Raw genomic sequence first — 12,577 nt, forward strand, 5'->3', positions numbered from 1 at the left:
ATTTGTGACTCTAGAAAATATAATATACGTGTCCCCCCTTCCATGATGGCAGGAAAAAAATGCTGTACCATTACAAAATGTAATGGTACATGTAATGAGTTTCTTTTCCCATGAGAAAGAGCAAAGCTCTCTGGTCAACTCCAATGGGAGACTTCCCGACTGGAAAAAGAAGCTGCAAATGGGAGTTTGCTTCTCATCTCCCTGCTATGGTTTCTTTACTTGTTAAAGGAAAATTTAAAGAGAGGAGAATGATTTAAGACTTGCTCGTGTTCAAATATTCTACTTTGCAGTGAATATTTCTCTCTGCAAAGAGTATGATATTGTTCCCAAGATGTTAAAAATTAAATTCTACTGTTATGTTAAAATAAAACTCAAAAAGGCAACCTGTCTGATGCTTCTTTCATTCGGAAGGTTCTGGCATTGCTCACTGCAGTTTATCAAGAGGAGTTCAAAGGCACATCATTACACTGGAATATGGATGTAGAGTGTTGTTTAAAGTTCATGTGGTTTTTTTATAGTAATCCACATTCATAATTTATAATTCAAAAGCATCATTAAGTGAAAGCCAAAATTGGTAGATTAGATGGGGACTTACACAAATGGAAATCATTCAAGATCTGAATAAACCCACAAAATGTCATATTAAGAACTGGGAACTGCTTTGTAAGCAGCGAATCATTTAGTATATAGTCTAATCAAGGGCAGTGAAGAGTAACAGCTGCATCTGAAGATCATTTTCTGCCACTGACACTCAATGAAACAATGAAGGAACAACTAGTTAGACCTCCAAGTTTGCAGTCAAATTTGAATCAGCTCTTTAATTTCTGCAAAAAGGCTTCATAAGACCTTAAACCAGAAAATCACTGATTTGTATCTAAAAGTCCTATTTAAGATGGCGTTGTCTTCATATTCAATAAAGTTGAGAAGAATAGGACTGTGCGTTTTACTGACAAGTCCAGATATAGCCTTTAGAAGTCCTTTGATCTGGACCAAGCAAAGGATTTGATTTTGGAGTGATTGATGACAGCACTTGATGATTATTTGTCAGTATGACACAGGAAAGTTCCAAAGATGTGTTACAGTTGTTGAAAAAGTATGATAAACACATTGAAACAATCAGGAACACAGAACTCAGGTTTTAACGGTGAAGACAACTTCACAATAAAGCACTAAAGTGCAGCTCCCAACTCAGTTGATTGTTCTCGAGCTAATCTCTGAACTCAAGACACTATTACTGGACTCAACATAATCTCAAAAATATTCTACTCTGCGTACAGGCAGGGATACGTAGCTTCTGACCTGCCTTCGAGAGCATTCTCGAGAAAACCGGTAAGAATTCGTTCTAGAATGTTCGTGCTCCATCTATGGTATCTCGCCAATTTTATCAGCAAAAGGGCGATTTTGTGCCAAATCTGGCAACACTGAACCCGCTTTGCAGGGAAGATATCTTACCGCAGCTGGGCATTTCATAACAATATATAAAAACAATAATGTATAATTAATTATATAAAACGTGAAACACTCAAATCCTTAAAAAGTATCAGAATGTTTAAATAAGAAATATTATTTCATAAGACTATTATTTCATAAATATTCTTTCATAAGAAATATTATTTGCCAGCTATTACACTTAAAAATACATTTGAAATTATTATTATCTATGCTAACACATTTATCCTTCTCACTTATGTCTCTCTAGAATTTTGACAGTACAATTTTAGAATTCTTTATTTTAATTACCCTATTTCTATGAAGGTTCACTATGTAATTCTTATGCATCCTCAGTTTTGTTTAAAATTTGTTCTTTTAAGCCTTTACTATTAACAAAAAATTTTCAAATTTCCATTATGTACCACAAAAGAAATTTTGTTTTTACCTGGAGGGCATAGCAGCATGGACAGCAGGGTAAAAAATAAAATAATAATACAATATTATAGGCAATAATTGGCATTAATATTAGCACATAATGCTTTTCAATTATACTATCAATGTATTTTTTTTTAAATTATACTTATTCTTTACTCCTTACCTTTAATAATACATAGTAAACCATTTGCGCTCTTGATTTTCAAGGTGTAACATTAAAGGGGGAAAAAAGTATGTGAAAAACACAGTAGCGTTATTCATTACTCCTGTGTTTTAAAAAAAAAATTAACATTACAGCAGAAATTATATTAACTGGATCACTATCAACCAAGGTCTCTGTTAACTAAGTTGGCGATCAGTTTAAAGCAAATCATTAAGAAAAGAGTGGAATATTAGAGAGGATTTAGTAAAAATCAATAAAACTGATTAATTATTTTATCAGTGGTTGATCTTCTACACTTTCTTATCAGAGACAGGTCATTTAAAGACCATCCTATTAAACACTACTGTTAAAAAAAAGAGGGGGCGAGGAAGAAAATATTTAATTTTTATATGGATGAAAGCAACACTAACTGACAATGAATTAGTAGACATATTTAAGAGGATAAAAGGGTGAAATTTCAAAATGGATAAATACAGAAAATAACAAATCAAGTTTATAAAAAACAGAGAATCAAGTTCAAATTTTAAGCAATGAATCATTTATTCATGCCTCAAATCCAAAGAACAATAAAAACTGCGATGATGTTAAGGATCGCAATGAAACAGAAACAGGCAATGTGAAAATTAACCACATAGAAATCTTGATTTTCATATTTTCTGTTTATTGCAATAAAGACTACCTGCTTAAGAGTGATGCTTTCATGGAAACTGGCTCATATTTAAATTACATGTGGCAAAAATCATGAAAACTACCATGCAGGCAGCATGACTTAAACCTCAATCACACTACTAGTGTTCAGCAGTTTTAGTACTTGCTATTAGTGAGCACTGAAACCTTAAACAAAGATTTTTAATATTTAGAGCAACATCCTGAATTTTGATGTAGATCTTTTATTGATCAAAAGCTGGAGCTTTTATTCATCAAAAACCGGTGAATGATAAAAGTTATAAGACTCACAAAAAAAAAAAAAAAAAAAAAAAAAAAAGATATGAACAAGCATAATATATATATATATATATATATATATATATATAAGGTTTTATATAAACAAGTATATTTATTATAATTTTCTTTAAGAATAAACCCTATTCTTTTAGATGGGGGTCATATAATAAAAATGCTTTAAACACAATAAAGGATCACTTTGCTGCTTTATTTAAATTTGCCCAGAAATCATTGAATTAAAAAAATTAAAAAAAAAAAAAAAGAACTGCAAAAGAGATTTTGGAAGCTTTTCTGCATTATGCTTATAATTAAGTAATGAATTATATACAGCAATAAATACATAAATAATTACTTACCTAGTGCAGTGATTATTGAAATGCATTTAAGCACTGCATTAGATAAGTAATTGTTTATGGGAAAAACAAACCACAGCTATCAATCTTAGAAGAGGTACACTGCTCAAAAAAAAAAAAAAAAAAAAAAAAAAAAAAGGACAGTTCTATATCTCCTGTTCTACTGGGCCGATTCACGAAATTCAAATTGTGTTGTTCTTCATGTCTCGAAAGCGCGACTTAGGCTATAGCACTACTCTAACATAGGTATTCTGACACAAAATCGGACTTTTTCTGAAATAACATACCAATTTTTTTACATATTTCGGTTTTACGATTTAAATTATGCCAAGATATTAAATTTTGTAAAATTTGGTGCGAAATTTACGGAGAAATTCAACAATTTATGTTGGCGCTTTTCATTCAGTTTGCGCCAAAATTAGTTCACTTGGCGAACTTCTTAATATGTGGCAACCTATTTTCATTTCCATCTTTACATAGTGAGTGAGAGGGAAAAAAAGACTCAATCGTTCCTTCTTTCAAATAATGTTCTTTATATATTATATTTTTAATTATAATTGTTTTTAATTTTAAGCAATTTTTTCTTTTTTGAATTTATTTTAATTGTTTATGTTGGATAGTTTCTTTCGAATAACTGTTTTAAAAATTTCTATTTACTCATCTGAACTGCGTAATTTGAATCAAAAAAGCATCGTTTATTTTTTTTTCAAATAGTTTTCTTTATACTATATTTTTAGTCATAGTTACTATTTTACGTAATTTTTAAATTTTTAGGCTTTTATTTTAATTGTTAGTATTGCAATTTCTCTTCAGATAACTATTTTAAAATTTTCTATTTATTCATTTGACCTGAACATTTTAAATATATTTGTTAATATAAATTTTCTAGAATTTGATTTTATTTATTTGAATTGTGTTTCTTTCGGAAGAATACTTTGTAACCCAGAATATGATGCATTTGAAAACTGCATATATTAAAACAGAAAATACAGTAAAGCACACTTAAAACACCTTTCAATGTTCCGTTCAGAAAAGATATATAAATAAGAGAGATGTATAACCGACATTTTAACTTAGGATGACTTGCATACACTGCTTTAAACAGTTTTTCTTCAGGCATTCTGCTTTATTTTTGCTCTTATTCTTCAGGCATTCTGCAAGTATATTAAAAAGCATTCAACTTTTCAAAATATCTTGGTATTTTTGACAATCATTTTAAATAAAGTTATCACCTTCCATTGCATAAAGGCCCACAAACGGCCGAGCGGTAAAGTTGCTGAACACTGGTAGTTCACTCTGGGATTCGAATCCCAGTAAACAGGCTAGTTGCATGGGCGTTTTCATGGATTTTCTCACGTGTCATGTGTATGCCAGCTGGTTTCCCTTAGAAAGTTCTTCACAAAGGCATCCTTCCATTTAGGCAGATAGCCCTGCTTTGCCGTAACTTAATAATCCAAATCAATCCATTTCGTCAGCATTTAAGTCAGAGCTTTTATCAATCTTTAGAGGTTAGAATTTTGAAGGTATGAGATGAAAGGAAAGGCTGGTTTCATCAAGAGGTTTTGGTTTAATTATGGCAAAGCACACTAGGGCTATCTGCCTAAGGGAAGGGATGCCTTCGTAGAGGACTTTCTAAGGGTAACTGCTTCGTATACACGTTAGACATGGGGAAAACCACCAAAACGCCCCTGCAGCCAGCTCGTTCGCGGGATTCGAACCTCGGACGGAACTACCAGTATAAAAACAAACCATATAGTCTAAAACCAGCCGCTCTTCACTTTAATTTGCAACGATATCGTTTTTGTCTTTTCTGTTAACACAAGCTGAATTGATGGTATTTGCTGGTGTACACGTCCAAGTGTTTTCTCTTTGAACACCTAAATTCTTTAAAGTATCCTGAAAGTATATTCAAAAGCGTCCAACTTTTTGAAACATCTTGGTATGTCTGACAGCCAAATTTCTTTTCAAGTTTTTGCTTAATTTTCTCTTTAATTTTCTTCTTTCCTTCTACAGTTATTTTCAGTGCTCAAGAAAATTAAGATTTTTCGATTTCTAGATTTCCATAAATTTTGCATTCATGTGAATTTTTCTAAAATATCAATTGCATCAACTGTGTTTCAGTTGAATACAGATTTCAATTTTCTAGACATTTTAACTATAAACAAAGTATAGAACAAATTCCAAAGGATAAATATTTTAATTAAAAGATTTTTTTTTAAATGACAAAGAAATAAAATAGTCCAGCAGTGTTTATTCTGTACCACCGAGTGACCCAATTCTTCGGCTGAAACAATCTAAATCATATTAAGATAATGTTTTTTATACAATCTATAACACGAGAGAAAAATTAGCTTCTTAAAACATTTTTTCTAAGAGGATTAATATAAAAATTTATATTTATATATACATATTTTTAAAGCTGGAACTTGAACCAAACTGTCAAACTTTTAAAGTTTAGTTTACATGGTGGTTATAATTAAAGTTCCAATTTGAAATGGTCATAAAAGGAAAAACTACCCGATCAAATGTTATCAAACTTGGGAATCGTGTAAAGGAGGTTATGAGAATTTATTTTCCACGGGAAAAAAAAGAGTTCAAAAACTCATCATCAGGGGAAAAATGGCACTGTATGTGATATTGTTAAATGAAATAAGACATGAAAACATCGGTTTAAAATGTGTTTAATCCTTTCCGAAATGTGTTACAAAGCATGTTCAATGTAGCGTCCAGCATTTTCTGAAAGCAAGTTAAATCCTGTTACTGCATTCTCAACAGCAGCTCTTAGCATATCAGGAGTAGTGATATGGACATGTTGGTGTATCACATTTTTCATATCTGCCAAATTCTTTAGATTATCACCATAAACAGTGCTTTTGAGATAACCCCACAGCCAAAAGTCACAGAAGTTGAGGTCTGGTGGGAAGTGGGAAAGTGTTGGGCTATAAGACGTTCATTCGTGAAACGTCACCTAAGTAACTGTGCGATACATGCGAGGTGGGGCCCAGCCCTGCATAAAAATCCTAGTAATCTAAAATGCCAGGTTACTGCACTTCATGTATGACAAAACATTTTAACATTGACTCTAACCGAGCTGCAATAACAGTGGTTCAGCTGTCGACTGCTCTTCAGAGAAAAATGGTTCAGTTATGAAACTAGCTATCATTCCACTCTAAGCGGTGTGGAATGACCGCTATGCTATCGAATGCAGTAGGAGATTGCAATGGAACTAGGTAGGTAACACGAGGGATTTCTTTGATGGAAACTGATTAAAAGCGTTTTGAATAAGTATCTACATGTTTTAGGGCCAATTCAGGTTTCAAAAATTACAAATTAGCGATCTGTAAGAAAACGATTTCCAGATTGTAGGCACTTGTGCGAGTGATTTGCGATCTCACATTTTCTAATCGCTAATTCCTGGTTTTCATGGACGAATTTCTCCCTTACACAGATAGCACACTCGATTTTATCGACTTTAACGCCTTTAAATGATAATTTGCTCACTTCAAAGTTTCTTAAGGGTATACAATATATTAAACCCGTGTAACAAAAGGTTAAGTTAGATATTATTTCGACCCATATTTCGTTTAGCAATATTACATACAGCGCCATTTCGCCCTGGTGGTAAGGTTTTGAACTTTCTTTTTTTCGCGTAAAATAATTTCCCATAATCTCCTTTGCACGGTTACCAAGTTTGATAACATTTGATCCAGTAGTTTTCCTTTTATGACCATTTTAAAGTGGAACTTTAATAATAACTACCCTGTATATTATTAAAATTTAATTTGAATCTATGCGTTATATGTGTATCATGCGTAAAATTTTCGCTTTAATGGAAAAAATAAAGAATCGAAGCAAATATACTTAGGATTATGGACCAAAACTGAAAAAAATTTCCCCTCTCTCCGAAAATAAAATATTGAAAATTCAACCTTGAATTTATTGGATTATCCGTGAAATATTTAATTTGACTTATCTTCTAAGTCCTAGTTCCGATAACAATTCCGTCAAAAATTCCGAATTACTGAAGCTGAAGTAAAAGGTTTAGTATATATTCACTGTATGTTTATAAAGTAATCAGAGTGTAATAAAAATAGATTATAGAATTTACACTGATGCAACATTTTGTCTGAATGCACAACACGTAATGGAAGAGAAGGCTTGTAGAAATCTGTTTTTGACATGCCTCTAAAAGTAGATGTCATACTCCTTTTGTCTCTTCAATGTCAAAAAACTGTCCTGTGAGAGGCAACTTTAGTTTTTGGGAAAGAAAAAAAAAATCACAAGAAGACAAATTTGAAGAACATGCAGGATGTTTGAGTACACATACTTATATTCAGAACACAAGCGGTTCTCCGATTGGTTATTGAATAATGAAAAGATGCATTGTCATGCAATGCAAAGCATTTGGAATACGTTTTCTGACTGAATAACATAAGATTAAAAGTCATCTGCTTAATTCACAGCCATTTACAAGTCAACTACTCGGGCAATTGCAGAATAGTTTTGATACCTGAGCTTGTAAGACAAACCTAATATCACTGGATTTAAACACCTTTTTAATCTTCCGAGAACATTCCTTCTTTAGCTCATATTCTAAGAATATTAAGTGAATACAATTATTGCAAAAGAAATTGAATATTCAGTTGCACTATGGCTTGGCAGTTTACTAACGAGCTAACAAAACTTAAATTCTGCTTTTTGTGTCTAAGAATACAACAATATTTTAAATATTTACAAATAAAATATTAAATTGCAGATTTAATTGGAGCTTCCCCAGTTGCCTAGCATTTGAAGATTGTTAAATATTAATTGTTTGTTGCGAAGTCTAACCCAGGCTGCATGGCTGGTTTTCGTAGTTTTCTAGGTTCTCTTTACAAAGGTTCTCTATGAAAGCATCTTAACCAAACAGCTCCCATGTTCTTTCTATGTTCAAATAACCAACTAACCTAGTTTAAGTGCAATTTCCAAGTGAATTTACTAGCAAAACCCGAATACTCATTAAAAACCATGTAGCTTTCCAAGTGGGAGTAACATGAAAGATACGGCATCAATAATTGAATTGCTGTTACGGTATACTGTTTCTAAACTTAGATGGTCATTCCTTAATTAAATATAATTGATTTGTAACTTCTACTAGAGCTGATGGTAAGCATTGAAGTGTGAATAAATAATATCTTAAGCAATCTTGATTAATACAAAATTAGAAATATTTGCATAGAAAAATATTTGCATTCAGACAGAAAATTTTTTGAAATATTTTCAATTACTTTATAAGAAGGATTTATTAATAACTGTAATAATTACTAATTATATTGCTGATGATTAGAATTCAGTTCTTGAAAAGTACATTCTAAATTAGAATTTTAAGGATATAATGAAAATACATTGTGCAGAAAAATACATTTTAGGATAAAAAAATTAGTCGATTTTTTATGTTTAAAAACTTTTAAAATTCTTTTAATAAACATCGTACCCTCGTTAGTAATTGAATTCAGAATGTTGGGTGTTGTTTATATAATTATTCTTACTTGTCCACAGAACCTGATGACTTATCGAGCCATTAAGTAGCTGCAGATCATTTCTACATAACCATTGAACTTCCATTAATTCGGTCTCTAGAGGGTTGTATGTTTATATCATAATTTGACTTTTATAAAAATGATTATTCTAAATCTCATGTTTCTATAAAAATATACTGTGCTTTAAAAATATGGATGATAGTATCAGCTGATTCATAAAAGCTTGTTTAGAAATAAATTATGCAGTTAATGTCATAAAATATTTTCATAATATTCAAATAAACATCAGACGAAAGTTCTCAGTTTTAGACAATTCGATTTAAACGAAGTTAAAGTAGCAGACGACTAAATGCCGAAGATAAAAATTTAGTCTTACAAATATTTTTTTTTTAAAGGCAAGAAATTTTTTAAAAGTTAAAAATTTGAATAATATCATCTATAATTTAAAAAATAATAATTTTTCACATAGTATTAATAAATATTTATTATGTATCATTGAGGTAAAAAATTTCATATAATTAATTCTCCGTAAAAATTTATTTGAAATTTAAGGTTAAAAATAGCTATGGCAATTCAGTGTAACAAAAATCCATAAACCACATTTGGCATTATTATCGCTCAAAAAAAAAAAAAGGTGCCAAATTTCAAAAGGCGAAAATATGTAAATTCGTGTGTATCTTAGAAAATTTTGAATAAAAAAGTCTAATTTTTTGCAGGTATGCTTAGAAATACACCTACTTTAAGATGATGGTAAAAATTTTATAGGTTATAATTCAAATTTTTTTCAAAATATTTATAAAAATTATTTAAAAATAGAAATTTAAAAAATAAAACACAAAAAATGGGTAAATTTTATTTGGAATGAACCTAGATTTCGAAATGTGAAAGAAAAATCAAAAAAGTTTAATATAAAAGGAGATATTAATAAATATTTGCCAAATTCAATTAACATTGAGGAGCTAAAATTTCGAGAGCTAATATTTTAAAAACTACTCGTACGACTTTTACAAAACTTGGCATTCTGGCAATCACCAGCAAATACTGAAAAATGTTTATGATTATGGTAGATAAGACTACAAAAAGTATAATTAAGAATGATCAATATTTTTAACAAAAGCATAAAATTTAATAAAGCTAAAAATTTTTAAATAAAACATTTCTTACCATGATTTAAAAGAATCTCTACAACTTTGATTTCATCTGCTAGAACTGCATAATGCAAAGCAGTGGTATTTCGGAAAGTAGCTCGCATATTCAATTTCTCACTGAATTCATCTTCTCTAGTAGCCCATACTTAAAACAGAAATCAGTGCTTTAATATAGTTAAAAATATGATTTCCTTTCACTATAAAAGAAAATATTTCATAATAACTAAAAATATATGGTACTTTTTGGTTAAAGCTGTTACCTAACAGTGCACTACTAAGAAGAGCGAATGTTACCAACTTTTATTTCTGCAATTAACTTTAGAGTATAACTTTGCTAATACAGAACCAGGTACATGAACTAAAAAAAACTTAAAGAATGTCAGCTTCAATAAAATGAAGATATAAAAAAATTCACTACTCTAATTACCTCCAACACCACTAAAACGAAAATCTGCAAACTCACTGCTGATTTCAGACACTTGCTTAGCCACAAAAATGGATTTCTTTTCACGGCAAGATATCCTTGGGCGAGATTCAAAATTTTTTTGCCAAGTTAATGCACCAACAACAAGAGCCATTTACAAAAAAGTGATGCACTAATTCCATAACAAAACAATCTATCAATAAAATGAAAATTGCAAGAAACATCAGTATTAAAACACTTACTTTTTCAAGAAATGCTTCAGTCACTTTTTTGCACTGTTCTTCCCATGTGTAAAATAATCTGTTTTCATTTTTAAAAGAAATCAGAGAATTGAACAAATTTTGCATTGCACACAGCCAAATAACCAAACCAGATATGTGTACACTTGTGTTGCCAAATAAATACATTTTTGCAACATTGTGAGTTACCACATAATTATTTTGGCAACATACTATGTTGCCTCACGAATACTTTTCAAGAGTTTTCATAGGGAGTAAGGATAATCAGAAAATATAAAAATCCTTTTATTAAAATTTTGCTTGGTAAAAAAAAATACTAAATTTAAAATTGTTTTGTAATATACCATATATGTGAATATTAATTTGTAAGAAATTTTATGAACTTGTGCTGTCTTTATTTTCAAATTTGCCTAAGTTTTAAGAATTATTTTAATAACCAAAGTTGAATGTTTATAATCATGCAAGCATTGTTAAATAAATATGCTTATGATCATGCAAAACTCTCATTACACTTTTCACTGGCATAAACTGCTTTTATTTAAATTTTTCATACTTGCATTTCTTTAAATTTGCTATTAAACCTTGTATTATTTCTATTATTCTGATTAGTATGTGCACTTTTCTTAGTAGAGATATGATAGCAATCTATTCACAAAGGAGGGGACTAAATTTGTTTGAATCTTGAGGGGGGAAGAGGTAATAGTGGGAGCTTTAATGGTAAAGTGATAAAAATACATACCTTCCAGGGAATGCACTCTTTTATCTTTAGCTACTTGGTATACATTAGAAAATTCATCTCCCAAGTTAACGTCTGCTCCCAACTCCAGTAATGTTTCAACAACTCTACATAAAATGTACAAAAATAAGCAAAAGTATTTTGCAATGAAGTCTCCTTGTGAGCTTACACATTAAGAATGTAATAAATTTATTCTGCATTAAAACTGATCTTTATACTTTGCCTATATGTGAATTACGGTAGATTTCATAATATAATTAATCATATGAAATACAATTCTTAAACTGAATTCTTTAATACTAGTATTAATATTCTTAAATATGAATTTTTTAATGAACAAAAATAATGCATATTAAATAAAGTAAATTTATCTACTGTTAAATATCACAGCGATACATTTTGACAAGGAAATATTCTTGATTTATTAGCAATGATTATGGATGAGAATTAACTTGTAATGTATAAAATTCCACTCTTCAAAAGCCAAAGAAAACAGCATTTCATAATTTGATATTTTTATATATTTACATGTTTTAAAACTGAATTCTAATCTACACCTACTTTGACAAGAGCTCCCTCACATTTGCTCATAGGATATTCATGTTCTTAAGTACTTCTCATTCAGTTTTATTATTTAGATAAAGAAATACATTAAACAGTCAATTATAAGAACTAACAATACACTGATATACAAAACTTGCACAACAGGTGTTCTTTTTGCCATAATTCCACAAGAAATCATCTGAGAGACATGAAGTTCAGCATTTTGTATTTAAACAATGACGAAAACATAGTCGAGCAAAAATGAATATAATGCATACAGTATGGAATCAAATAAAAACATGCTTTACTGTACTCACAGTATCATTACACATGATTATACATGAGGAAGAACAACAAGCATATGTTCCTTAGTATGGGATATGCCGTCCCCTTACTGCAATGGTTGCTTTGCACCGTCTATCCATACTCAGTACCAGATTGTCCAACAGATCTTGAGGTAAGAGTGCCCATTCCTCAATCAGCATCTGTTTCAGTTGTTGGGTGTTCCCCGAAGCATGTAACAGTGCAGCAAGGTGTCTTCCCAAAGCATCCCACACATGTTCTAAGGGATTTAAATCAGGTGAGTATTCTGGCCAAGCCATTCGAGTGATATCTTCCCTTTCCAGTAGATTCTGAACAGC

The 12,577-nt window shown here is 30.6% G+C and overlaps 1 protein-coding gene across 1 annotated transcript in view; it reads right to left on the reverse strand.

The window, feature by feature from the left end:
- The window catches only part of LOC118205239 (mitochondrial disaggregase-like), a 114,938-nt gene that overhangs the window by 67,612 nt on the left and 34,749 nt on the right, over positions 1-12,577 (reverse strand). Inside the window, exons 4-5 of the mRNA XM_085815037.1 lie at positions 11,397-11,500; positions 10,011-10,139 (exon numbers count right to left, since the gene is read on the reverse strand). Of these exons, the coding sequence (XP_085671163.1) occupies positions 10,011-10,139; positions 11,397-11,500 (233 nt within the window). The remainder of the gene's footprint in view (positions 1-10,010; positions 10,140-11,396; positions 11,501-12,577) is intronic.

Source organism: Stegodyphus dumicola, chromosome 1 (assembly GCF_044657685.1).
Source record: "Stegodyphus dumicola isolate Sdum_Otavi_A_Nest chromosome 1, ASM4465768v1".
Taxonomy (NCBI): Eukaryota; Metazoa; Arthropoda; class Arachnida; order Araneae; family Eresidae; genus Stegodyphus; species Stegodyphus dumicola.